Source organism: Nerophis ophidion, linkage group LG04, assembly GCF_033978795.1.
Source record: "Nerophis ophidion isolate RoL-2023_Sa linkage group LG04, RoL_Noph_v1.0, whole genome shotgun sequence".
Taxonomy (NCBI): Eukaryota; Metazoa; Chordata; class Actinopteri; order Syngnathiformes; family Syngnathidae; genus Nerophis; species Nerophis ophidion.
Window position 1 is genome coordinate 5,010,491 of NC_084614.1, and position 27,500 is coordinate 5,037,990.

A 27,500-nucleotide genomic window follows, 5' to 3' on the forward strand; every position below is an offset into this window, starting at 1 on the left:
GTGGACACCTACAGCGAGCTCTACCTGCTCATGGAGCTGGTGGAGGTGAGTGGGGAACATATTTTATATTTATTATTACATTCCATGTCAGTCCCTTTCTGGAGGTGAACTTTCCATTCAGAATCAGTCCTGCCCATGTTTTATACCATGTGATAAAAGCCTTTATTACCAAGTTATGCTGACTTTTTCATAGGGGAAAAAATTGTGAGGGAATTTTTCAGCATAGAATTTGTTCACATTGAATTTTTTTTACACAGATTTTTTTTTTTTTTTTTTTTTTTAACACTTAATTTTTTTTTACACTGATTTTTTTTATACTGACTTTTTTTTACAATTTTTTTACACAAAATGATTATACACTGGTTTTTTTCAACAGCATTTTTACGATGATTTCTTTACATGCTGATTTATTTTTTTACACTTCATTTTTTTTACACTGAATTCTAAAACAAAATATTTTTCACACTAATTTTAACTGAAATATTTGTACACTGAATTTTAAAACACTAAATTCTTTTACACTTATTTTTTACACATAATTTTTATACACTGATTTTTTTTATACTGACTTTTTTTTACAATTTTTTTACACAAAATTTTTATACACCAATTTTTTTACACAGCATTTTTACAATGATTTCTTTATATGCTGATTTTTTTTTTACACTGAATTCTAAAACAAATTATTTTTTACACTAATTTTAACTGAAATATTTGTACACTGAATTTTAAAACACTAAATTCTTTTACACTTATTTTTTACACATAATTTTTATTCACTGATTTTTTTTATACTGACTTTTTTTTACAATTTTTTTACACAAAATTTTTATACACTGATTTTTTCAACAGCATTTTTACAATGATTTCTTTATATGCTGATTTATTTTTTTACACTGAATTCTAAAACAAATTATTTTTTACACTAATTTTAACTAAAATATTTGTACACTGAATTTTAAAACACTAAATTATTTTACACTTATTTTTTACACAATTTTTATACACTGATTTTTTTTATACTGACTTTTTTTTACAACTTTTTTACACAAAATTTTTATACACTGATTTTTTTCCCAACAGCATTTTTCAAATGATTTCTTTATATGCTGATTTATTTTTTTACACTTCATTTTTTTTACACTGAATTCTAAAACAAATTATTTTTTACACTAATTTTAACTGAAATATTTGTAAACTGAATTTTAAAACACAAAATTATTTTACACTTATTTTTTACACAATTTTTATACACTGATTTTTTTTATACTGACTTTTTTTACAGTGAATTAAAAAAAACGCTGAATTCTATTACACTGAATTTTAAAACTATGAATTGTTTTACACTTAATTTTTCACACAGAATTTTTTATACCAAGATTTTTTTCATCTGCATTTTTAGAATGATATCTTTATATGCTCTTTTTTTTTTTTTACAATTAATTTTTTTACACTGATTTTTTTTACACTGAATTCTAAAACATTGAATTATTTTTACACTGAATTTTAAAACACAAAATTATTTTACATTTAATTTTTTACACATAATATTCATACACTGATTTTTTTCAATGGCTATTTTACTCTGATTTTTCCACACTGAATTATTTTCACACTGAATTTTAAAACACTGAATTTTTATACACTGACTTTTTTTAACAGCATTTTTACTCTGATTTCTTTACACAGAATTTTTATATTATACGCTGATATTTTTTTTACACTTTTTTTATTTACTGATTTTTTTACACTGCTTTTTTTTTACATTGAATAATAAAACACTAAATTATTTTACACTTAGTTTTTTACACAAAACATTTTTACACCGATATTTTTATGATTTTTTTACACTGAATTCTTATATAGTGACTTTTAAAAAACACTGAATTCTATTATACTGAATTGTTTTACACTGAATTTTTTTTTTACACAAAATTTTAAAACACTGCATTATTTTATACTTAATTTTTTTACACAAAATGTTTATACACTGATTTTTTTCAACAGCATTTTTACAATGATTTCTTTATATGCTGATTTATTTTTTTACACTTCATTTTTTTACACTGAATTCTAAAACAAATTATTTTTACACTAATTTTAACTGAAATATTTGTACACTGAATTTTAAAACACTAAATTCTTTTACACTTATTTTTTACACATAATTTTTATACACTGATTTTTTTCAACAACTGATTTCTTTACACTGAATTTTTTTACTAAACGCTGATTTTTTTTTACACTTAATTTTTTGTTAAACTGATCTTTTTTATAAACAGATTTTTTTTTAACTGAATTTTTATGTTTTACACTGATTTTGTTTTACACTAAATTTTAAAACACTGAAGTCCTTTATAGTGAATTTTTACACTGAATTTAAAAAAAAATTTAACACTGAATTGTTTAACACAGTTTTTATACACTGATTTTTTTGCACAGAATTATTTTTACACTGAATTTTTATACACTGATTCCTTCGCAAATAATTTTTATACTATACGCTGATTTTGTTTTTACATTTAAGTATTTTTACACGGATTAATTTTATACACTGATTTTTTTACACAGAATTTTAAAGCACTGCATTTTAAAACACGGAATTATTTTTACACTAAATTTTAAAAAACTGTATTCCTTTATAATGAATTTTTTACACTGAATTTTAAAACACTTAATTTTTTACACTGACTTTTTACACATTGATTTTTTTAACACTGACTTATTTTACACTGCATTTTTTACACTGAATTTTTACACATTGATTTTTTTTAACACTGATTTATTTTACACTGCATTTTTACACACTGATTTTTTTACAAACTGATTTATTTTACAGTTTTTTTTACCCTTAATTTTTTTATACACTGATTATTTTACACTGAATTTTTTTACACTGAATTTTTTTACACTAAATTTTAAAACACTGAATTCCCTTACCGTGATTTTTTTTTTTACATTGAATTTGAAAACACTTGATTTTTTACACTGTATTTTTTCACACTGATTTATTTTATACTGCATTTTTTTACACTGAATTTTAAAACACTGAATTATTCTTACATAAAATTTTAAAACACTGAATTCCTTCACAGTGATTTTCCTTAATTGAATTTTAAAACACTTAATTTTTTACACTTCATTTTTACACACCGATTTTTTTTTAACGCTGATTTATTTTTAAACTGCATTTTTTACACTGAATTTTTTGTACACTGATTATTTTACCCTGAATTTTTTTACTCTGAATTTTAAAACACTCAATTATTTTTACACTAAATTTTAAAACACTAAATTCCCTTACAGTGATTTTTTTGTTACATTGAATTTTAAAACACTTGATTTTTTTTACACTGAATTTTACACTGATTTTTTTAACACTGATTTATTTTACACTGCACTTTTTTACACTGAGTTTTAAAACACTTAATTTTTCACACTTCATTTTTACACTGTTTTTTTTTAACGCCGATTTATTTTTACACTGCACTTTTTACTCTGAATTTTTACGCACTAATTTTTTTTTACACACTGATTTATTTTACACTGTTTTTTTCACCCTTAATTTTTTATACACTGATTATTTTACACTGAATTTTTTTACACTGAATTATTTTTGCACTAAATTTTAAAACACTGAATTATTTTTACACTAAATTTTAAAACACTGAATTCCCTTACAGTGATTTTTTTTTTTTTTACATTGAATTTTAAAACACTTGATTTTTTACACTGAATTTTTACACTTTTTTTTAACACTGATTTATTTTACACTGCATTTTTTTACACTGAATTTTAAAACACTGAATTATTTTTACACTAAATTTTAAAACACTGAATTCCTTTAAAGTGATTGTTTTTAATTGAATTTTAAAACACGTAATTTTCTACTCTTCATTTTTACACTGATTTTTTTTAACGCTGATTTATTTTTACACTGCATGTTTTACACTGAATTTTTAGGCACTGATTTTTTTCACACGCTGATTTATTTTTACATTGTTTTTTTTACCCCTAATTTTTTATACACCGATTATTCCACACATAATTTTTTTACGCTGAATTATTTTTACACAAAATTTTAAAACACTGAATTCCCTTACATTGATTTTTTTTTTTACATTGAATTTTAAAACATTTGATTTTTTACACTGAATTTTTACACTTTTTTTTAACACTGATTTATTTTACACTGCAATTTTTTTACACTGAATTTTAAAACACTGAATTCCTTTAAAGTGATTGTTTTTAATTGAATTTTAAAACACGTAATTTTCTACACTTCATTTTTACACAGATTTTTTTTTTTAACACTGATTTTTTTTCACACTGCATTTTTTACACTGAGTTTTTAGGCACTGATTTTTTTTACACGCTGGTTTATTTTACACTGTTTTTTTTACACTTAATTTTTTATACACCGATTATTTTACACTGAATTTTTTCACTCTGAATTTTAAAAACACTGAATTATTTTTACACTAAATTTTAAAACACTGAATTCCTTTACAGTGATTTTTCTTAATTGAATTTTAAAACACCATTTTTTACACTTCATTTTTACACACTGAATTTTTTAACGCTGATTTATTTTTACACTGAATTTTTACACACTGATTTTTTTACACACTGATTTATTTTACACAGTTTTTTTTCACCCTTAATTTTTTATACACCGACTATTTTACACTGAATTTTTACCCTTTTTTTTAACACTGATTTATTTTACACTGCATTTTGTTTACACTGAATTATTTTTACACTAAATTTTAAAACACTGAATTCCTTTACAGTGATTTTTCTTAATTGAATTTTAAAACACTTCATTTTTTACACTTCATTTTTACACACTGATTTTTTTTAACGCTGATTTATTTTTACACTGAATTTTTTCTACACCGATTATTTTACACTGAATTTTTTTACTCTGAATTTTAAAACAGTCAATTATTTTTACACTAAATTTTAAAACATTAAATTCCCTTACAGTGATATTTTTTTACATTGAATTTTAAAACACTTGATTTTTTTACACTGAATTTTACACTGATTTTTTTTTTACACTGCATTTTTTACACTGAATTTTAAAACACTTAATTTTTTTCACTTCATTTTTACACACTGATTTTTTTTTTTTATGCTGATTTATTTTTACACTGCATTTTTACGCACTGATTTTTTTTACACACTGGTTTATTTTACACTGTATTTTTTACCCTTAATTTTTTATACACTGATTAGTTTACACTGAATTTTTTTACTCTGAATTTTAAATCACTCAATTATTTTTACACTAAATTTTAAAACACTAAATTCCCTTACAGTGATTTTTTTTTACATAGAATTTTAAAACACTTGATTTTTTTTACACTGATTTTTTTAACACTGATTTATTTTACACTGAATTTTAAAACACTTAATTTTTTACACTTCATTTTTACACACTGATTTTTTTTTAACGCTGATTTATTTTTACACTGCATTTTTTTTACACTGAATTTTTTGTACACTGATTATTTTACCCTGAATTTTTTTACTCTGAATTTTAAAACACTCAATTATTTTTACACTAAATTTTATAACACTAAATTCCCTTACAGTGATTTTTTTACATTGAATTTTAAAACAGTTGATTTTTTTTACACTGATTTTTTTAACACTGATTTTTTTTACACTGCATTTTTTTTACACTGAATTTTAAAACACTTAATTTTTCACACTTCATTTTTACACACTGATTTTTTTTAACGCTGATTTATTTTTACACTGCACTTTTTACTCTGAATTTTTACGCACTAAATTTTTTTACACACTGATTTATTTTACACTGTTTTTTTCACCCTTAATTTTTTTATACACCGATTATTTTACACTGAATTTTTTTACATTGAATTATTTTTACACAAAATTTTAAAACACTGAATTATTTTTACACAACATTTTAAAACACTGAATTCCCTTACAGTGATTTTTTTTTACATTGAATTTGAAAACACTTGATTTTTTACACTGAATTTTTACACTTTTTTTTAACACTGATTTTATTTTACACTGCATTTTTTTACACTGAATTTTAAAACACTGAATTATTTTTACACAAAATTTTAAAACACTGAATTCCTTTACAGTGATTTTTCTTAATTTAATTTTAAAACACTTCATTTTTCACACTTCATTTTCACACACTGATTTTTTTTTTTAACGCTGATTTATTTTTACACTGCATTTTTTACTCTGAATTTTTACGCACACATTTTTTTTTACACACTGATTTATTTTACACTGTTTTTTTAACCTTAATTTTTTATACACCGATTATTTTACACTGAATTTTTTTACACTGAATTTCAAAACACTGAAATATTTTTACACTAAATTTTAAAACACTGAATTCCCTTACAATGATTTTTTTTTTACATTGAATTTTAAAACACATGATTTTTTTACACTGAATTTTTACACTGATTTTTTTAACACTGATTTATTTTACACTGCATTTTTTTACACTAAAATATTTTACAGATCATTTTTTTACACTGAATATTCAAACACATTTTGCTAAGAATTTTTTTTTTAATGAAATTGTCAGCATAATTTGATGTAAAAAAAACAAACAAACAGAAAGTTTACAGTTGACAAAATTCATTGTCAAAAATAAATATTTGTTGACAAAGAGGACGTGACCTCCATACTCAGTAGTACGGTACAGGCGGCCCTGAAAGCATCACGGAGGAGGTGAGAAGGCGGTCCATCTGTTGGCCTGGAAGCTCGTGTACGTGTCAGCACGGAGGAGGAGGATGAATGAGAGTCAAGTGTGGAGACGACTCAAACATTCACTGAAATCTTGGTGGCTGCTGATCTTCCAACATGTCAGACAGCAGACGTCTGTGGCATGAAAACTATGTGCTTGTCTGGGTTACAGCTTACACCATATTTAATGTTGGTATACTGCTTCTACTGTACTACCTCACACATACTGTACACATTATGGGAGTAGATTTGGTATGTTACTGATATACTACTTCTACTGTACTACCTCACACATACTGTACACATTATGGGAGTAGATTTGGTATGTTACTGATATACTACTTCTACTGTACTACCTCACACATACTGTACACATTTATGGGAGTATATTTGGTATGTTACTGTTTTTCTACTTCTACTGTACTACCTGACACATACTGTACACATTTATGGGAGTATATTTGGTATGTTACTGATATACTACTTCTACTGTACTACCTGACACATACTGTACACATTTATGGGAGTATATTTGGTATGTTACTGATTTACTACTTCTACTGTACTACCTCACACATACTGTACACATTTATGGGAGTAGATTTGGTATTTTACTGATATACTACTTCTACTGTACTACCTGACACGTACAGCACACATTTATGGGAGTAGATTTGGTATGTTACTGATATACTACTTCTACTGTACCACTTGACACATACTGTACACATTCATGGTAGTACATTTGGTATGTCACTTATATACTACTTCTACTGTACTACATGACACATACTGTATATTGTACACACTTATGGGAGTAGATTTGGTATGTTACTAATAAACTACTTCTACTGTACTACCTGACACATACTGTACACATTTATGGGAGTAGATTTGGTATTTTACTGATATACTACTTCTACTGTACTACCTGACACGTACAGCACACATTTATGGGAGTAGATTTGGTATGTTACTGATATACTACTTCTAGTGTACTACATGACATATACTGTACACACTTGTGGGAGTAGATTTGGTATGTTACTGATATACTACTTCTACTGTACTACATGAGTACACATACTGTACACACTTGGAGTAAATTTGGTATATTACTGATGTACTACTTCTACTGTACTACCTGACACATACTGTACACATTTATGGTAGTATATTTGGTATGTTACTGATATACTACTTCTACTGTACTACATGACACACACTGTACACATTTATGGGAGTAGATTTAATATCTTACTAATATACTACTTCTACTGTACTACCTGACACATACTGTACACATTTATGGTAGTACATTTGGTATGTTACTTATATACTATGTCTACTGTACTACATGACACATACTGTACACATTTATGGGAGTAGATTTGGTATTTTACTGATATACTACTTCTACTGTACTACATGAGTACACATACTGTGCACACTTGGAGTAGATTTGGTATATTACTAATATACTACTTCTACTGTACTCCATGACACATACTGTACACATTATAGGAGTAGATTTGGTATGTTGCTGATATACTACTTCTACTGTACTACCTGACACATACTGTACACATTTATGGGAGTATATTTGGTATGTTACTGATATACTACTTCTACTGTACTACCTCACACATACTGTACACATTTATGGGAGTAGATTTGGTATGTTACTGATATACTACTTCTACTTTACTACATGACACACACTGTACACATTTATGGGAGTATATTTGGTATGTTACTTATATACTACCTCTACTGTACTACCTGACACATACTGTACACATTTGTGGGAGTAGATTTGGTATGTTACTGATATACTACTTCTACTTTACTACATGACACACACTGTACACATTTATGGGAGTATATTTGGTATGTTACTGATTTACTACTTCTACTGTACTACCTCACACATACTGTACACATTATGGGAGTAGATTGGGTATGTTACTGATTTACTACTTCTACTGTACTACCTCACACATACTGTACACATTTATGGGAGTAGATTTGGTATTTTACTGATATACTACTTCTACTGTACTACCTGACACATACAGCACACATTTATGGGAGTAGATTTGGTATGTTACTGATATACTACTTCTACTGTACCACTTGACACGTACTGTACACATTCATGGTAGTACATTTGGTATGTCACTTATATACTACTTCTACTGTACTACATGACACATACTGTATATTGTACACACTTATGGGAGTAGATTTGGTATGTTACTAATAAACTACTCCTACTGTACTACCTGACACATACTGTACACATTTAATGGAGTAGATTTGGTATTTTACTGATATACTACTTCTACTGTACTACCTGACACTTACTGTACACACATTTATGGGAGTAGATTTGGTATGTTACTGATATACTACTTCTAGTGTACTACATGACATATACTGTACACACTTGTGGGAGTAGATTTGGTATGTTACTGATATACTACTTCTACTGTACTACATGAGTACACATACTGTACACACTTGGAGTAAATTTGGTATATTACTGATGTACTACTTCTACTGTACTACCTGACACATACTGTACACATTTATGGTAGTATATTTGGTATGTTACTGATATACTACTTCTACTGTACTACATGACACACACTGTACACATTTATGGGAGTAGATTTGGTATCTTACTAATATACTACTTCTACTGTACTACCTGACACATACTGTACACATTTATGGTAGTACATTTGGTATGTTACTTATATACTATGTCTACTGTACTACATGACACATACTGTACACATTTATGGGAGTAGATTTGGTATGTTACTGATATACTACTTCTACTGTACTACATGACACACACTGTACACATTTATGGGAGTAGATTTGGTATCTTACTAATATACTACTTCTACTGTACTACCTGACACATACTGTACACATTTATGGTAGTACATTTGGTATGTTACTTATATACTATGTCTACTGTACTACATGACACATACTGTACACATTTATGGGAGTAGATTTGGTATTTTACTGATATACTACTTCTAATGTACTACATGAGTACACATACTGTACACACTTGGAGTAGATTTGGTATATTACTAATATACTACTTCTACTGTACTCCATGACACATACTGTACACATTATAGGAGTAGATTTGGTATGTAGCTGATATACTACTTCTACTGTACTACCTGACACATACTGTACACATTATGGTAGTAGATTTGGTATGTTACTGATATACTACTTCTACTTTACTACATGACACATACTGTACACTTTATGGTAGTAGATTTGGTATGTTACTGATATACTACTTCTACTGTACTACATGACACACACTGTACACATTTATGGGAGTATATTTGGTATCTTACTGATATACTACTTCTACTGTACTACCTGACACATACTGTACACATTTGTGGCAGTAGATTTGGTATGTTACTGATATACTACTTCTACTTTACTACATGACACACACTGTACACTTTATGGTAGTAGATTTGGTATGTTACTGATATACTACTTCTACTGTACTACATGACACACACTGTACACATTTATGGGAGTATATTTGGTACGTTACTGATATACTACTCCTACTGTACTACATGAGTACACATACTGTACACACTTGGAGTATATATGGTATATTACTGATGTACTACTTCTACTGTACTACCTGACACATACTGTACACATTTATGGTAGTACATTTGGTATGTTACTTATATACTACTTCTACTGTACTACATGACACATACTGTATACTGTACACGGTATACTAACTTGTTTACGCGGAAATATTGATATGTTGAGCTGCTGCGTCGCCTCGGAATTGGTGAAAGTTACTTCAGAGATGATATAATCATCTGAATGGTAGAAGGTTTGTGGACACAAACCCACAACTTTGGCACCCAACTTAGACCCGAAGTTGGCGAGTAGGACACAATTCTGATGATTTTTTTACTTAAAGGGGAAGATATAAACATCCCATCAGTCTTTGTTATCCCAATGAGAGCAGACGTTGTACAGTAAGTGATTGCTTTATTATGTTGGTTTATCTTATTCAGCACTTAACAATACTGCTACATGATGCATCTGTTCAGCACACTTTTATGTCATCCTCCTTATGTTCAGGCGCAAAAATGTATTTTTATTATTTTTTTGTCCACAGGGGGGAGACCTTTTCGACGCCATCACGTCCGCCAACAGATACACGGAGAAGGACGCCAGCGGGATGCTCTACGACCTGACCAATGCCATCAAATACCTCCACAGCCTCAACATCGTGCACAGGGACATCAAGCCCGAAAACCTGCTGGTGAGCTCACTTCCTGTCTGGCATGCTAACTTGTTTTGCTAATTTTACAGTGACAAAAATCTTGTTACTTGACGAATGATGCCTGTTAGCATTCTAACGTTAGCATGCTAGCTTTTTTAAAAAAAAGCATAAACCTCAGTCATATCTTAGGACTTGATACATGCTGACATTAGCATTTTGGCACGCTAACATTAGCATGTTAGCTTTTTTGCAAATTTTGCGGTGACAAATATTTTGTTACTTGATGAATGATGCGTGCTAGCATTCTAACGTTAGCATGCTAGGTATTTACAAGGCATAAGTCACATTCTAGGACTTGATGCATGCTAAAAATTAGCATGCTAACTTTTTTTTAAGGCATATACCTCAGTCATATTTTAGGACTTGATGCATGCTAACATTAGCATGTTGGCACGCTAACATTAGCATGCTATCTTTTTCGCAAATTTTGCAGCGACAAATATTTTAATACTTGTTAGCATTCTAATGTTAGCATGCTAGGTATTTTCAAGGCATAAGTCATATTCTAGGACTTGATGCATGCTAAAATTAGCATGCTAACTTTTTTTTAAGGCATATACCTCTGTCATATTTTAGGACTTGATGCATGCTAACATTAGCATGTTGGCACGCTAACATTAGCATGCTATCTTTTTCGCAAATTTTGCAGCGACAAATATTTTGTTACTTGACAAATGATACTTGTTAGCATTCTAACGTTAGTATGCTAGGTTTTTTTCAAGGCATAAGTCATATTTTAGGACTTGATGCATGCTAAAATTAGCCTGCTAACTTTCTTTTTAAGGCATATACCTCAGTCATATTTCAGGACTTGATGCATGCTAACATTAGCTTTTTGGCACACTAACATTAGCATGCTATCTTTTTCGCAAATTTTGCAGCGACAAATATTTTGTTACTTGACAAATGATGCTTGTTAGCATTCTAACGTTAGCATGCTAGCTTTCTTTTTAAATATATAAACCTCAGTCATATTTTAGGACTTGATGCATGCTAACATTAGCTTTTTGGCACACTAACATTAGCATGCTAGCTTTTTTTAAAGACATATCTCAGTCATATTGTAGGGCTTGATGCATGCCAACATTAGCATTTTGCGTTTTGGCACGCTAACATTAGCATGCTAGCTTTTTTCAAGACATACCTCAGTCATATTGTGTGGCTTGATGCATGCTAACATTAGCATTTTGGCACACTAACATTAGCATTCAAGCTTTTTTTAAGACATATACCTCAGTCATATTGTGTGGCTTGATGAGTGCTAACATTAGCATTTTGGCATGCTAACATTAGCATGCTAGCTTTTTCTTTTAAGGCATAAACCTCAGTCATATTTTAGGACTTGATGCGTGCTAACATTAGCAGCCTAGCATTTTTGAAGTAATTTTTCAGGTACACAACTCAGAGTAATATATTTTGGTTTGGCATTTTAGCATACTATGCTAGATTTTTTATTTTTTTCTAATTTTGCAGGTACATACCTCAGCGTAAAATGTTACTTGACGAATGATACCTGTTAGCATTCTAACGTTGGTATGCTAGCTTTTCTGTAGTTACAAACCTCGGTCGTATTTTGGTACTTTTTGATGCATGCTAACACTAGCAGTCTAGCATTTTTTAAGCTCATTTTTCAGGGACACAACTCGGAGTAGTGTACTTTGGTACTTGATGCCTGTTACAGTTAGCATTTTAGCATTCTAATACAAACCCCGTTTCCATATGAGTTGGGAAATTGTGTTGGATGTAAATATAAACAGAATACAATGATTTGTAAATCCTTTCAACCCATATTCAGTTGAATATGCTACAAAGACAACATATTTGATGTTCAAATTCATAAACATTAGTTTTTTTTGCAAATACTGATAAAGTTGAGGAATACTCATCAAACACTTATTTGGAACATCCCACAGGTGTGCAGGCTAATTGGGAACAGGTGGGTGCCATGATTGGCTATAAAAACAGCTTCCCAAAAAATGCTCAGTCTTTCACAAAAAAGGATGGGGCGAGGTACACCCCTTTGTCCACAACTGCGTGAGCAAATAGTCAAACAGTTTAAGAACAACCTTTCTCAAAGTGCAATTGCAAGAAATTTAGGGATTTCAACATCTACGCTCCATAGTATCATCAAAAGGTTCAGAGAATCTGGAGAAATCACTCCACGTAAGCGGCAATGCCGGAAACCAACATTTCCGATCCCTCAGACGGCACTGTATCAAAAACCGCCGTCAATCTCTAAAGGATATCACCACATGGGCTCAGGAACACTTCAGAAAACCACCGTCACTAAATACAGTTCATCGCTACATCTGTAAGTGCAAGTTAAAGCTCTACTATGCAAAGCGAAAGCCATTTATCAACAACATCCAGAAACGCCGCCGGCTTCTCTGGGCCCGAGATCATCTAAGATGGACTGATGCAAAGTGGAAAAGTGATCTGTGGTCTGACGAGTCCACATTTCAAATTGTTTTTGGGAAACTATGGACATTTGTGTCCTCGGGAACAAACACGAAAACAACCATCCAAATTGTTATAGGCGCTAAGTGGAAAAGCCAGCATGTGTGATGGTATGGGGGTGTATTAGTGCCCAAGGCATGGCTAACCTACACATCTGCGAAGGCACTATTAATGCTGAAAGGTACAATAAAAGTTTTGCTATATAAAGTTTATTCATATAGCCCTATATCACAAATGTCTCAAAGGTCTGTACAAACCACTACGACTATGACATCCTCCGAAGAACCCACATAAAGGCAAGGTTATATTGCCATTCAAGCAACGTTATCATGGACGCCCCTGCTTATTTCAGCAAGACAATGCCACACCACGTGTTACAACAGCGTGGCTTCATAGTAAAAGAGTCCGGGTACTACATTGGCCTGCCTGTAGTCCAGACCTGTCTCCCACTGAAAAAATTGAAGCCTAAAATACGACAACAGAGACTGTTGAAGGACTGAAGCTCTACATAAAACAAGAATAGGAAAGAATTCCACTTTCAAAGCTTCAACAATTAGTTTCCTCAGTTCCCAAACGTTTATTGAGTGTTGTTAAAAGAAAAGGTGATGTAACACAGTGGTGAACATGCCCTTTCCCAACTACTTTGGCACGTCGTGCAGCCATGAAATTCTAAGATAATTATTATTCGCAACAAAAAAAAATTTAAGTTTATGAGTTTGAACATCAATTATCTTGTTTTTGTAGTGCATTCAACTTTGCAAATCATTGTATTCTGTTTATATTTACATCAAACACAATTTCCCAACTCATATGGAAACGGGGTTTGTATTAGCACACTAGATTTTAGTGTCATATATTTTGGTACGCACGTTAGCATAGCACTGTAGCATGCTAGCTTTCTTAGCTCCTTTTGTTGACGCTATCTTGCCGTTCCTTGGCCCCGGGTGGTCCTTGAATCTTACTGGTTTGGTTTTTCAGGTCTACGAGCATGCAGACGGCAGCAAGAGCCTAAAACTGGGAGACTTCGGTCTGGCCACCGTGGTGGACGGACCGCTGTACACCGTCTGCGGCACGCCGACATATGTAGCGCCTGAAATCATCGCCGAGACGGGGTAGAGTCCAGGCGCCGGTTTCGGGGGGGTAGTCCTCGGTGGTTCTTGGGTTCTAAAATGTCCGGTTTTTAGGTACGGGCTGAAGGTGGACATCTGGGCGGCCGGCGTCATCACCTACATCCTCCTGTGTGGGTTCCCGCCTTTCCGAGGGAGCAGCGAGGACCAGGAAGTTCTGTTCGACCAGATCCTGATGGGCCAGCTGGAGTTCCCGCCCCCGTACTGGGACAACGTGTCCGAGGCCGCCAAGGTGAGCGTAGTTAGAGGGGGTCGGGTGGAGGCGGAGCTGGTCCTCACGGTCTTTGGTTCTAAAGGAGCTGATCCGGTCCATGCTGGAGGTGGAGGTGGATCCCAGGTACACGGCCTTGCAAGTGCTGGAGCATCCATGGGTCACCGTAAGAGTTTTTCCTATATGGATCTTGGTCCCGGACCTGGTCTGACTGCTCTGTCCTCGCCCGGGTCAGGATGAAGGTCTTTGTGAAAACCACCACCAGCTGTCTGTAGCAGGGAAGATCAAGAAGCACTTCAACAGCGACAACACGGACAACATGGCGGTCATCCCGGTGAGTGGAGACTACGTTACCCATCATGCATTGCTCACCACTCCGTGGTCACTCTCTCTCACTCTGTGTCCAGTTGGACGGGAGCTTTTCTATGCAGAGATCCGGGTCCTTGGACCTCCACCAGCACCCGGCCATGTACTGGATAAGGTAGGCTCCGTTTCCATGGTGACGGCGGCTGAGCGCTCAGTGGGTGGCGCCGTCGTAAATAACCTGACCTGTCAATCAAAAGAGAGCGCCATATTTTGGGTGTTTTTTTTTTTCTTTGTTACCAGAATTGTAGGTCATGACGTGTCAAGGATGGTGTCAAATACGCCAAAAATATTCTGGACAAAATTGTTATTAGTAGGTAATTTATTATGAAATTTTAATAAGACAAAAATATTGAAAAATAAAATAACAGTATTATCTAAAAAAAAAAAAAAATTAAATTGAATGATTAAAAACATTTAAACAATACAAATCAAACAGTCCGTCATGATGTATAAAAAAAATATAGATTTAATTTTTTTTTTTATTAAAAAATATTAATAAAAAATTATAAATATATAAAATGGCGTAATCGTAAAAAAATATATATATACAAACAATATCAATTAAAAAAAACATATATATACACTTACTTAAAAAGTCATGTTTGGAATTTACATTACATTTTAAAAAATGATATAAACAAAAATAAATACATTTACAGAATTATAAAATGAATAGTGATCATTTTCATTAAATGTATATATTGTTCTAAACATAACGTTTTTAAATAATAAAAAATAAACGATAAATAAATATATAAATATATATGCAGCTGAGATAGGCTCCAGCACCACCCGTGACCTCAAAAGGGACAAGCGGTAGAAGATGGATGGATAATATTTATTATGCATTTAATAATATTGTAATATAAAATAATGATTATTATTTCAAATTACATAATTGTAGAAAATATCTAAAAAAAATAAATGAAAAAATCCATTATACAAAAAAAGAATACAGAATTTTAAAATTCATATTGATTCTTTTTATTTTATTTTATTTTTTTAAACATGATACTTTTAAATAATACAAAATAAACGATAAATAAATATATAAATATAAGCAGCTGAGATAGGCTCCAGCACCACCCGTGACCCCGAAAGGGACAAGCGGTAGAAGATGGATGGATAATATTTATTATGTATTTAATAATAATGTCATATAATACAGTAATTTGTATTTAAAATTCCATAATTGTACAAAATATATAAACAAAATAAATGGAAAAAAATCCATCATACAAAAAAATTTAATTACAGAATTATAAAATTCATATTGATCATTTTAATAAAATAAATCATTTTTTTTAACATAATTATTTTAAATTATACAAAATAAATGATAAATAAATATATAAATATATGCAGCTGAGATAGGCTCCAGCACCCCCCTGCAATCCCAAAAGGAACAAGCGGTAGAAGATGGATGGATAATATTTATTATGTATTTATTAATAATGTAATATAAAATCATAATTAATATTTAGAATTACATAATTGTAGAAAATATAAAAATAAAAATAAATGAAAAAAATCCACCATACAAACATTTTTATTACAGAATTATAAAAAAAAATTCAAATATTTTAACGAAGTATTTTTTTTCAAACATAATACTTATAAAAATTTAAAAAATAAACAAAATAAAAATGTATCACAGTAAAAATACAGATATGCATTGAATTAAAAAGTATATTGACAATATTATATGACAATGATAAATGTATTATGTATTTAACAATAATGTAATATGAAATAATAATTCGTATTTTAAATTTCATAATTGTAGAAAATATACAAACAAAATAAATTTAAAAAATTCATCATACAAAAATGTTTTATTACAGAATTAAAAATATATATATATATTTTTAATTGAGTATTTTTTTAAGATTAATACCTTTAAATGATAATAAAATAAACAAAATAAAAATGTATCATAGTATTAAAAACAGACATGCATTGAATGAGAAATTATATCGACAATATTATATAAAATGTATACATTTATCATGCATTTAATAATAATGTAATATAAAATACATAATTGTAAAAAATATCAAAAAAATCAATTAAATGAATCCATCATATCAATACCAATTTCTTAAGATAAATACATTAAATTGAATTTAAATAAAATAAATAAAAATGTCGAAATTGTAAAAGAAAAAAAAAATAGTTTTAAAATTACAAATAGCGTATGAATTGGTATTTGTGCGATATTTGTAATTTAAAATATGAATTATAAAAATGAATACTGAACATTCAATTAAAAAGAGGAAAATATTTATTTTAATTATTTATATGCATCCATCCATCCATTTCCTACCGCTTGTCCCTTTTGGGGTCGTGGGTGCACGCTGGAGCCAACCTCCCCTGCATTCGGTCGGAAGGTGGCGTACACCCTGGACAAGTCGCCACCTCATGGCAGTAAAATGATATACAGTTTATGTAAAACGAATGACGTCGTGGTCTTCCTCCACACCCAGGCCGCCCCTGCTGATAAGAAGAGGCCGTTTCTCCGACGAGGACGCCACCCGAATGTGATGCCCCCTCCAGGCTCCGCCTCCTCGCTGCCTAACCCCTGACCCCCTCGCCCAGCCCCCTCCCATGTGACTCTGACGTCATCTCCATCGGCTCGGCCTGCTTTCTTCTCCGAGAAAGGACGACCGGGTCCAGGAAAGACAATACAGCAAAAAAAAAAGAAAAGTTGGATAGAACTTTCAAAGACGAAGGAATGTTGGAACTTTTGACTCATCCGAGTTGTGATTCATGCCCTCGTTGACGGTCGGAGCTGAGGATGACACATCTGCAATACGGACAACTTCTTTCCTTTTTTTTTTATTATCTAGAATATGTAGTTCTCTTTTTCCAGGTGAGAAATGTCGGGGAGGAACGTCGACAAACGTCGGGATTTGTCGACGTGTCCGAAACCGAGACTCTCGGTGTCGTGACGTCGGATCGTCGTGGCGACGACCCGACTCGATGTGTAGCAAGCATTGGAGCCGCGATGCAAACGCAGTCAGACTGTATCGATGTGTCGTAACCTTGTTAGTAACGTGTCCTCATTTCACCCTCACCGCGCCTCGTTAGCCCCGGCAGGCACGCCACGTTGAAGCAGCGTTGAAACAACGTTGAAACAATGTTGAAAAAACGTTGAAACAACGTTGACAACTCAAACATTTGACTTATTTCAATAGAAATACAACGTTGAAAAAACATGCTTTTTGACGACGTTTAATCAATGTTGGGTTCTGACGTTGATTTGACCATTGATTTTTGGTCATTTTCCAACCAATATCCTACAACACAAATACAACGTTAAAACATCGTTGTTTTTTTTGACGACGGTTAATCAATGTTGGGTTCTGACGTTGATTTGACCGTTGAATTTTAGTCATTTCCCCAACCAATAGTCTACAACACAAATACAACGTTGAAACAACATGCTTTCTGACAACATTTAATCAATGTTGGGTTCCGACCTTGATTTGACCATTGATTTTTGGGGATTTTACATCCAATATTCTACAACACAAATACAATGTTAAAACAACGTTTTTTTTGACGACGGTTAATCAATGTTGGGTTCTGACGTTGATTTGACGTTGAAATTTGGTCATTTCCCAAACCAACATTCTACAACACAAATACAACGTAACCTCGTTTTGACAACATTTAATCAATGTTGGGTTCTGACGTTGATATGACCATTGAATTTTGGTCATTTCCCAAACCAACATTCTACAACACAAATACAACGTTAAAACAACATGCTTTTTGACGACGTTTAATCAATGTTGGGTTCTGACGTTGATTTGACCATTGAATTTTGGTCATTTCCCAAACCAACATTCTACAACACAAATACAATGTTAAAACAACTTTTTTTTTACGACGGTTAATCAATGTTGGGGTCTGACGTTGATTTGACTGTTAAAATTTGGTCATTTCCCAAACCAACATTCTACAACACAAATACGTTAAAACAACATGCTTTTTGACATTGTTTAGTCAATATTGGGTTCTGACGTTGATTTGACATTGAAATGTGGTCATTTTACTAACTAATATTCTACAACACAAATACAACGTTAAAACAACATGCATTCTGACAACGTTTAATCAATGTTGGGTTCTGACGTTGATTTGACCATCGAATTTTGGTCATTTTTCAACCAATATTCTACAACACAAATACAACGTTGAAACAACATTCTTTTTGACGTTTAATCAATGTCAGGTAGTGACCTTGATTTGACTGTGGATTTTTGGTCATTTCCCAACTAATATTCTACAACACAAATGCAATGTTGAAACAACATGCTTTTTGACAACATTTAATCAATGTCAGGTTCTGACGTTGATATGACCATTGAAATTTGGTAATTTCCCAACCAATATTCCACAACACAAACGTGTTTTCTGACAATGTTTAATTAATGTTGGGTTCTGACGTTGATTTGACCATTGAATTTTAGTCATTTCCCAACCGATAGTCTACAACACAAACACAACGTTGAAACAACATGCTTTTTGACGATGTTTAATGAATGTTGGGTTCTGATGTTGATTTGACCATTGATTTTTGGTCATTTCCCAACTAATATTCTACAACACAAATACAATGTTGAAACAACATGCTTTTTGACAACATTTAATCAATGTTGGGTTCTGACGTTGATTTGACCATTAAAATTTAGTCATTTCCCAAACAATATTCAACAACACAAACACAACGTTGAAACAACATGCCTTTTGATGTTTAATCAGTGTCAGGTTGTGACGTTGATTTGACTGTGGATTTTTGGTAATTTCCCAACCAATATTCTACAACACAAATACAACATTGAAACAACATGCTTTCTGACGACGTTTAATCAATGTTGGGTTCTGACGTTGATATGACCATTGATTTTTTTTTGGTCATTTCCCAACCAATATTCTACAACACAAATACAACGTTGAAACAACATGCCTTTTGACGTTTAATCAATGTCAGGTTGTGACGTTGATTTGACTATTGATTTTTTGGTCATTTCTCAACCAATATTCCACAACACAAAAACAACGTTAAAACAACGTACTTTTTGACGACGTTTAATCAATGTTAGGTTCTGACGTTGATTTGACCGTTGAAATTTGGTCATTTCCCAAACCAACATTCTACAACACAAATACAACGTTAAAACAATGTTTTTTTTTACAACGGTTAATCAATGTTGGGTTCTGACGTTGATTTGACTGTTGAAATTTGGTCATTTCCCAAACCAACATTCTACAACACAAATACAACGTTGAAACAACATGCTTTCTGACGACGTTCAATCAATGTTGGGGTCTGACGTTAATTCGACTATTGATTTTTGGTCATTTCTCAACCAATATTCCACAACACAAAAACAACATACTTTTTGACGACGTTTAATAAATGTTGGGTTCTGACGTTGATTTGACCATTGAAAATTGATCATTTTCCAACCAATATTCAACAACACAAACACAACGTTGAAACAACATGCCTTTTGACGTTTAATCAGTGTCAGGTTGTGACGTTGATTTGACTGTGGATTTTTGGTAATTTCCCAACTAATATTCTACAACACAAATGCAACGTTGAAACAACATGCTTTTTGACGACGTTTAATCAATGTTGGGTTCTGACGTTGATATGACCATTGAAATTTGATAATTTCCCAACCAATATTCCACAACGCAAACGTGTTTTCTGACAATGTTTAATTAATGTTGGGTTCTGACGTTGATTTGACCATTGAATTTTCGTCATTTTCCAACCAATATTCTACAACACAAAAACAACGTTAAAACATGCTTTCTGACAACGTTTAATCAATGTTGGGTTCTGACGTTGATTTGACCGTTGAATTTTAGTCATTTCCCAACCAATATTCTACAACACAAATACAACGTGCTTTCTGACAACGTTTAATCAATGTTGGGTTCTGACGTTGATTTGACCGTTGAATTTTGGTCATTTTCCAACCAATATTCTACAACACAAATACAACGTTAAAACAACGTTTTTTTTGACGACGGTTAATCAATGTTGGGTTCTGACGTTGATTTGACCGTTGAAATTTGGTCATTTCCCAACCAATATTCTACAACACAAATACAACGTTAAAACAACATGCTTTTTGACAACATTTAATCAATGTTGGGTTCTGACGTTGATTTGACCGTTGAAATTTGGTCATTTCCCAAACCAACATTCTACAACACAAATACAACGTAACCTCGTTTTGACAACATTTAATCAATGTTGGGTTCTGACGTTGATTTGACCATTGAATTTTGGTCATTTTCCAACCAATATTCTACAACACAAAAACAACGTGCTTTCTGACAACGTTTAATCAATGTTGGGTTCTGACATTGACTTGACCATTGAATTTTAGTAATTTCCCAACCGATAGTCTACAACACAAATACAACGTTGAAACAACATTTTTTTTTAAGTTTAATCAATGTCAGGTTTTGACGTTGATTTGACTGTGGATTTTTGGTCATTTCCCAACCGATATTCTAAAACACAAATACAACGTTGAAACAACATGCTCTTTGACGACAATTAATCAACGTCAGGTTGTGACATTGATTTGAAGAATGAAATGTGGTCATTTTGCCAACCAACAACGAGAATCCAACGTCGGACATCCATGTCGCCTTAATTTACGAACTATTTTGCAACGTTGTTTCAAAGTGGGTTCGTGCCTGCCGGGACCTGACTTCACCGCTGGCGGCAGACGAGCCTCGCAGATGTCAAACGAATGCAGTCCAACAGGTGTGGATTCTGCAGAACCAGCAGCACTGAAGTGGATTTATTTGCTACCAAAAAAAAAAAAAAAAACCTCATTCCTGGCTTCATTTCGCGCGACGGACACACAGTAGCTTCTTCTTCTCGTTCGCGCTCGACGAGAGGCAACAAAAACAACGGCTGATAGGAATCTGTCGAAAGTGACCTACCAAAGTGCACAACGTTATTATGTCCGTTACGCTACTTGTACCTCTCTTCAACAGTGGTCTCTCAATAATAACGTCATAATAATAAAAAATGTTCCAATACAAATCTGTGTATATTTGTTTACTCATTAAATATTATAACATATATATAGCTGGAGGCGTGTCTTAATGAAATTAAACAATGGATGTCCGCTAACTTTTTGCAACTCAACGCCAAAAAAACGGAAATGCTGATTATCGGTCCTGATAGACACCGAACTCTATTTAATAATACAACTCTAACATTTGACAACCAAATAATTAAACAAGGCGACACGGTAAAGAATCTGGGTATTATCTTCGACCCAACTCTCTCATTTGAGGCACACATTAAAAGCGTTACTAAAACGGCCTTCTTTCATCTCCGTAATATCGCTAAAATTCGCTCCATTCTGTCCACTAAAGACGCTGAGATCATTATCCATGCGTTTGTTACGTCTCGTCTCGATTACTGTAACGTATTATTTTCGGGTCTCCCCATGTCTAGCATTAAAAGATTACAGTTGGTACAAAATGCTGCTGCTAGACTTTTGACAAGAACAAGAAAATTTGATCACATTACGCCTGTACTGTATATACCTTTATATACATATATACATACATATATACCTATACTGTATATACCTTTATATACATATATACATACATATATACCTATACTGTATATACCTTTATATACATATATACATACATATATACCTATACTGGCTCACCTGCACTGGCTTCCTGTGCACTTAAGATGTGACTTTAAGGTTTTACTACTTACGTATAAAATACTACACGGTCTAGCTCCATCCTATCTTGCCGATTGTATTGTACCATATGTCCCGGCAAGAAATCTGCATTCAAAAGACTCCGGCTTATTAGTGATTCCTAGAGCTCAAAAAAAGTCTGCGGGCTATAGAGCGTTTTCATTTCGGGCTCCAGTACTCTGGAATGCCCTCCCGGTAACAGTTCGAGTTTCCACCACATAGAAGCATTTAAGTCTCACCTTAAAACTCATTTGTATACTCTAGCCTTTAAATAGACTCCCTTTTTAGACCAGTTGATCTGCCGTTTCTTTTCTTTTTCTTCTATGTCCCACTCTCCCTTGTGGAGGGGGTCCGGTCCGATCCGGTGGCCATGTACTGCTTGCCTGTGTATCGGCTGGGGACATCTCTGCGCTGCTGATCCGCCTCCGCTTGTGATGGTTTCCTGCTGGCTCCGCTGTGAACGGGACTCTCGCTGCTGTGTTGAATCCGCTTTGGACTGGACTTTCGCGACTGTGTTGGATCCATTGTGGATTGAACTCTCACAGTATCATGTTAGACCCGCCCGACATCCATTGCTTTCCTCCTCTCTAAGGTTCTCATAGTCATCATTGTCACCGACGTCCCACTGGGTGTGAGTTTTCCTTGCCCTTATGTGGGCCTACCGAGGATGTGGTAGTGGTTTGTGCAGCCCTTTGAGACACTAGTGATTTAGGGCTATATAAGTAAACATTGATTGATTGATTGATATATATATATGTGTGTGTTTTCCCGACATCGCCAATAAAAATGTATATTACTTTACACCGCGAGAAGTTTATTGACATATTAAATACTTGAATCAATGTAATGCTTTAAAAAAGGCAAATGCATGGCATAAAATGCCAAAAGGCTTGTTTCCATAGTGGCTTATTAAATATTCACGTGTTTTGGGAGGAGATGAGGTATTGGCTGAGAGACAAGAGTATGGAGATGTCCCCATTCTCTATAGCAGTGGTTCTCAATCAATCAATCAATCAATCAATCAATGTTTATTTATATAGCCCCAAATCACAAATGTCTCAAAGGACTGCACAAATCATTACGACTACAACATCCTCGGAAGAACCCACAAAAGGGCAAGGAAAACTCACACCCAGTGGGGAGGGAGAATTCACATCCAGTGGGACGCCAGTGACAATGCTGACTATGAGAAACCTTGGAGAGGACCTCAGATGTGGGCAACCCCCCCCCCCTCTAGGGGACCGAAAGCAATGGATGTGGAGCGGGTCTAACATGATACTGTGAAAGTTCAATCCATAGTGGCTCCAACACAGCCGCGAGAGTTCAGTTCAAAGCGGATCCAAGACAGCGGCGAGAGTCCCGTCCACAGGAAACCATCTCAAGCGGAGGCGGATCAGCAGCGTAGAGATGTCCCCAACCGATACAGGCGAGCGGTCCATCCTGCGTCTCGACTCTGGACAGCCAGTAATTCATCCATGGTCATCGGACCGGACCCCCTCCACAAGGGAGGGGGGGGGACATAGGAGAAAGAAAAGAAGCGGCAGATCAACTGGTCTAAAAAGGAGGTCTATTTAAAGGCTAGAGTATACAGATGAGACTTAAATGCTTCTACTGAGGTAGCATCTCGAACTGTTACCGGGAGGGCATTCCAGAGTACTGGAGCCCGAACGGAAAACGCTCTATAGCCCGCAGACTTTTTTGGGGCTCTAGGAATCACTAATAAGCCGGAGTCTTTTGAACGCAGATTTCTTGCCGGGACATATGGTACAATACAATCGGCAAGATAGGATGGAGCTTGACCGTGTAGTATTTTATACGTAAGTAGTAAAACCTTAAAGTCACATCTTAAGTGCACAGGAAGCCAGTGCAGGTGAGCCAGTATAGGTATATATGTATGTATATATGTATATACATTATAGGTATATATGTATGTATATATGTATATAAAGGTATATACAGTATAGGTATATATGTATGTATATATGTATATACATTATAGGTATATATGTATGTATATATGTATATAAAGGTATATACAGTGTAGGTATATATGTATGTATATATGTATATAAAGGTATATACAGTATAGGTATATATGTATGTATATATGTATATAAAGGTATATACAGTACAGGCGTAATGTGATCAAACTTTCTTGTTCTTGTCAAAAGTCTAGCAGCCGCATTTTGTACCAACTGTAATCTTTTAATGCTAGACATGGGGAGACCCGAAAATAATACGTTACAGTAATCGAGACGAGGCGTAACAAACGCATGGATAATGATCTCGGCGTCTTTAGTGGACAAAATGGAGCGAATTTTAGCGATATTACGGAGATGAAAGAAGGCCGTTTTAGTAACGCTTTTAATGTGTGACTCAAAGGAGAGAGTTGGGTCGAAGATAATACCCAGATTTTTTACAGAGTCATCTTGTTTTATTATTTGGTTGTCAAATGTTAAAGTTGTATTATTAAATAGAGGTCGGTGTCTAGCAGGACCGATAATCAGCATTTCCGTTTTTTTGGCATTAAGTTGCAAAAAGTTAGCGGACATCCATTGTTTAATTTCATTAAGACACGCCTCCAACTGACTACAGTCCGGCGTGTTGGTCAGCGTTAGGGGCATGTAGAGTTGGGTGTCATCAGCATAGCAGTGAAAGCTAACACCGTATTTGCGTATGATGTCACCCAGCGGCAACAAACTTTTTTCAGTGATGTACCCCCTGTGAACTTTTTTTTTTAATTCAAGTACCCCTTAATCAGAGCAAAGCAGTTTTGGTTGAAAAAAAGAGATAAAGAAGTAAAATACAGCACTATGTCACCAGTTTCTGATTTATTCAATTGAATAACGGTGCAAATTATTGCTCATTTGTAGTGGTCTTTCTTGAACTATTTGGAAAAAAAGATGTAAAAATAACTAAAAACAAGTGATTTCATTATAAATAAAGATTTATACACAGAAGTAATCATCAACTTAAATGCCTACTGAAATGAGATACTTGATCATTTTGCGATATTGCCATATTTTTGCTGAAAGGATTTAGTAGAGAACATCGATGATAAAGTTCGCAACTTTTGGTCGCTAATAAAAAAAAGCCTTGCCTGTACCGGAAGTAGCAGACAATGTTGTGGGGCTCCTCACATCTGAACATTGTTTATAATTATAGCCTCCAGCAGCGAGAGCTATTCGGACTAAGAAAGCGACAATTTCCCCGTTAATTTGAGCGAGGGTGAAAGATTTGTGGATGAGGAAATTTAGAGTGAAGGACTAGGGGGAAAAAAAAGGCTATTGCCGTGGGAGCGATTCAGATGTTATTAGACACATTTACTAGGATAATTCTAGAAAATCCCTTATCTGCTTATTGTTTTAATAGTGTTTTGTGAATTATATTTTATATAGCGCTTTTCTCAAGTGACTCAAAGCGCTTTTACATAGTGACACCCAATATGTAAGTTACATTTAAACCAGTGTGGGTGGCACTGGGAGCAGGTGGGCAAAGTGTCTTGCCCAAGGACACAACGGCAGTGACTAGGATGGTACAAGCGGGAATCGAACCTGCAACTCTCAAATTGCTGGCACGGCCACTCTACCAACCGAGCTATGCCGCCCCATTTTTAGTGAGATTATATAGCTTGGTTGGTAGAGCGGCCGTGCCAGCAACTTGAGGGTTGCAGGTTCGATCCCCGCTTCCGCCATCCTAGTCACTGCCGTTGTGTCCTTGGGCAAGACACTCCACCCACCTGCTCCCAGTGCCACCCACACTGGTTTAAATGTAACTTAGATATTGGGTGTCACTATGTAAAAGTCCTTTGAGTCACTTGAGAAAAGCGGTATATAAATATGATTCACTTCACTTCACTTTTTAATGAATATTTTTTTTATAATTCACAAAACACTATTAAAACAATAAGCAGATAAGGGATTTTCCAGAATTATCCTAGTAAATGTGTCTAATAACATCTGAATCGCTCCCACTGCAATAGCCTTTTTTTTTTCCTAGTCCTTCACTCTAAATTTCCTCATCCACAAATCTTTCACCCTCGCTCAAATTAACGGGGAAATTGTCGCTTTCTTGGTCCGAATAGCTCTTGCTGCTGGAGGCTATGATTATAAACAATGTTCAGATGTGAGGAGCCCTACAACATAGTCTGCTACTTCCGGTACAGGCAAGGCTTTTTTTTTATTAGCCACCAAAAGTTGCGAACTTTATCATCGATGTTCTCTACTAAATCCTTTCAGCAAAAATATGGCAATATCACTAAATGATCAAGTTTAAATGTAACTTAGATATTGGGTGTCACCATGTAAAGCGCTTGGATCATAAGAGTCATCATACGGCGACGTTTTCAAAAGGATACTTCGCGGGAAATTTAAAATTGCAATTTAGTAAACTAAAGCGGCCGTATTGGCATGTGTTGCAATGTTAATATTTCATCATTGATATATAAACTA

General features: G+C 33.4%; 1 protein-coding gene across 1 annotated transcript in view; it reads left to right on the plus strand.

Annotated features, from left to right (window-relative positions):
• Positions 1–21,759, plus strand: part of dclk1a (doublecortin-like kinase 1a) — a 132,724-nt gene extending 110,965 nt beyond the window's left edge. The window contains exons 9-16 of the mRNA XM_061896815.1: positions 1–45; positions 10,949–11,095; positions 14,552–14,685; positions 14,758–14,932; positions 14,997–15,077; positions 15,147–15,245; positions 15,319–15,392; positions 17,764–21,759. The exon at positions 1–45 is cut by the window's left edge and continues 75 nt beyond it. Of these exons, the coding sequence (XP_061752799.1) occupies positions 1–45; positions 10,949–11,095; positions 14,552–14,685; positions 14,758–14,932; positions 14,997–15,077; positions 15,147–15,245; positions 15,319–15,392; positions 17,764–17,821 (813 nt within the window). The 3' untranslated portion in view covers positions 17,822–21,759. The remainder of the gene's footprint in view (positions 46–10,948; positions 11,096–14,551; positions 14,686–14,757; positions 14,933–14,996; positions 15,078–15,146; positions 15,246–15,318; positions 15,393–17,763) is intronic.
• The last annotated feature ends 5,741 nt before the right edge of the window (positions 21,760–27,500 follow it).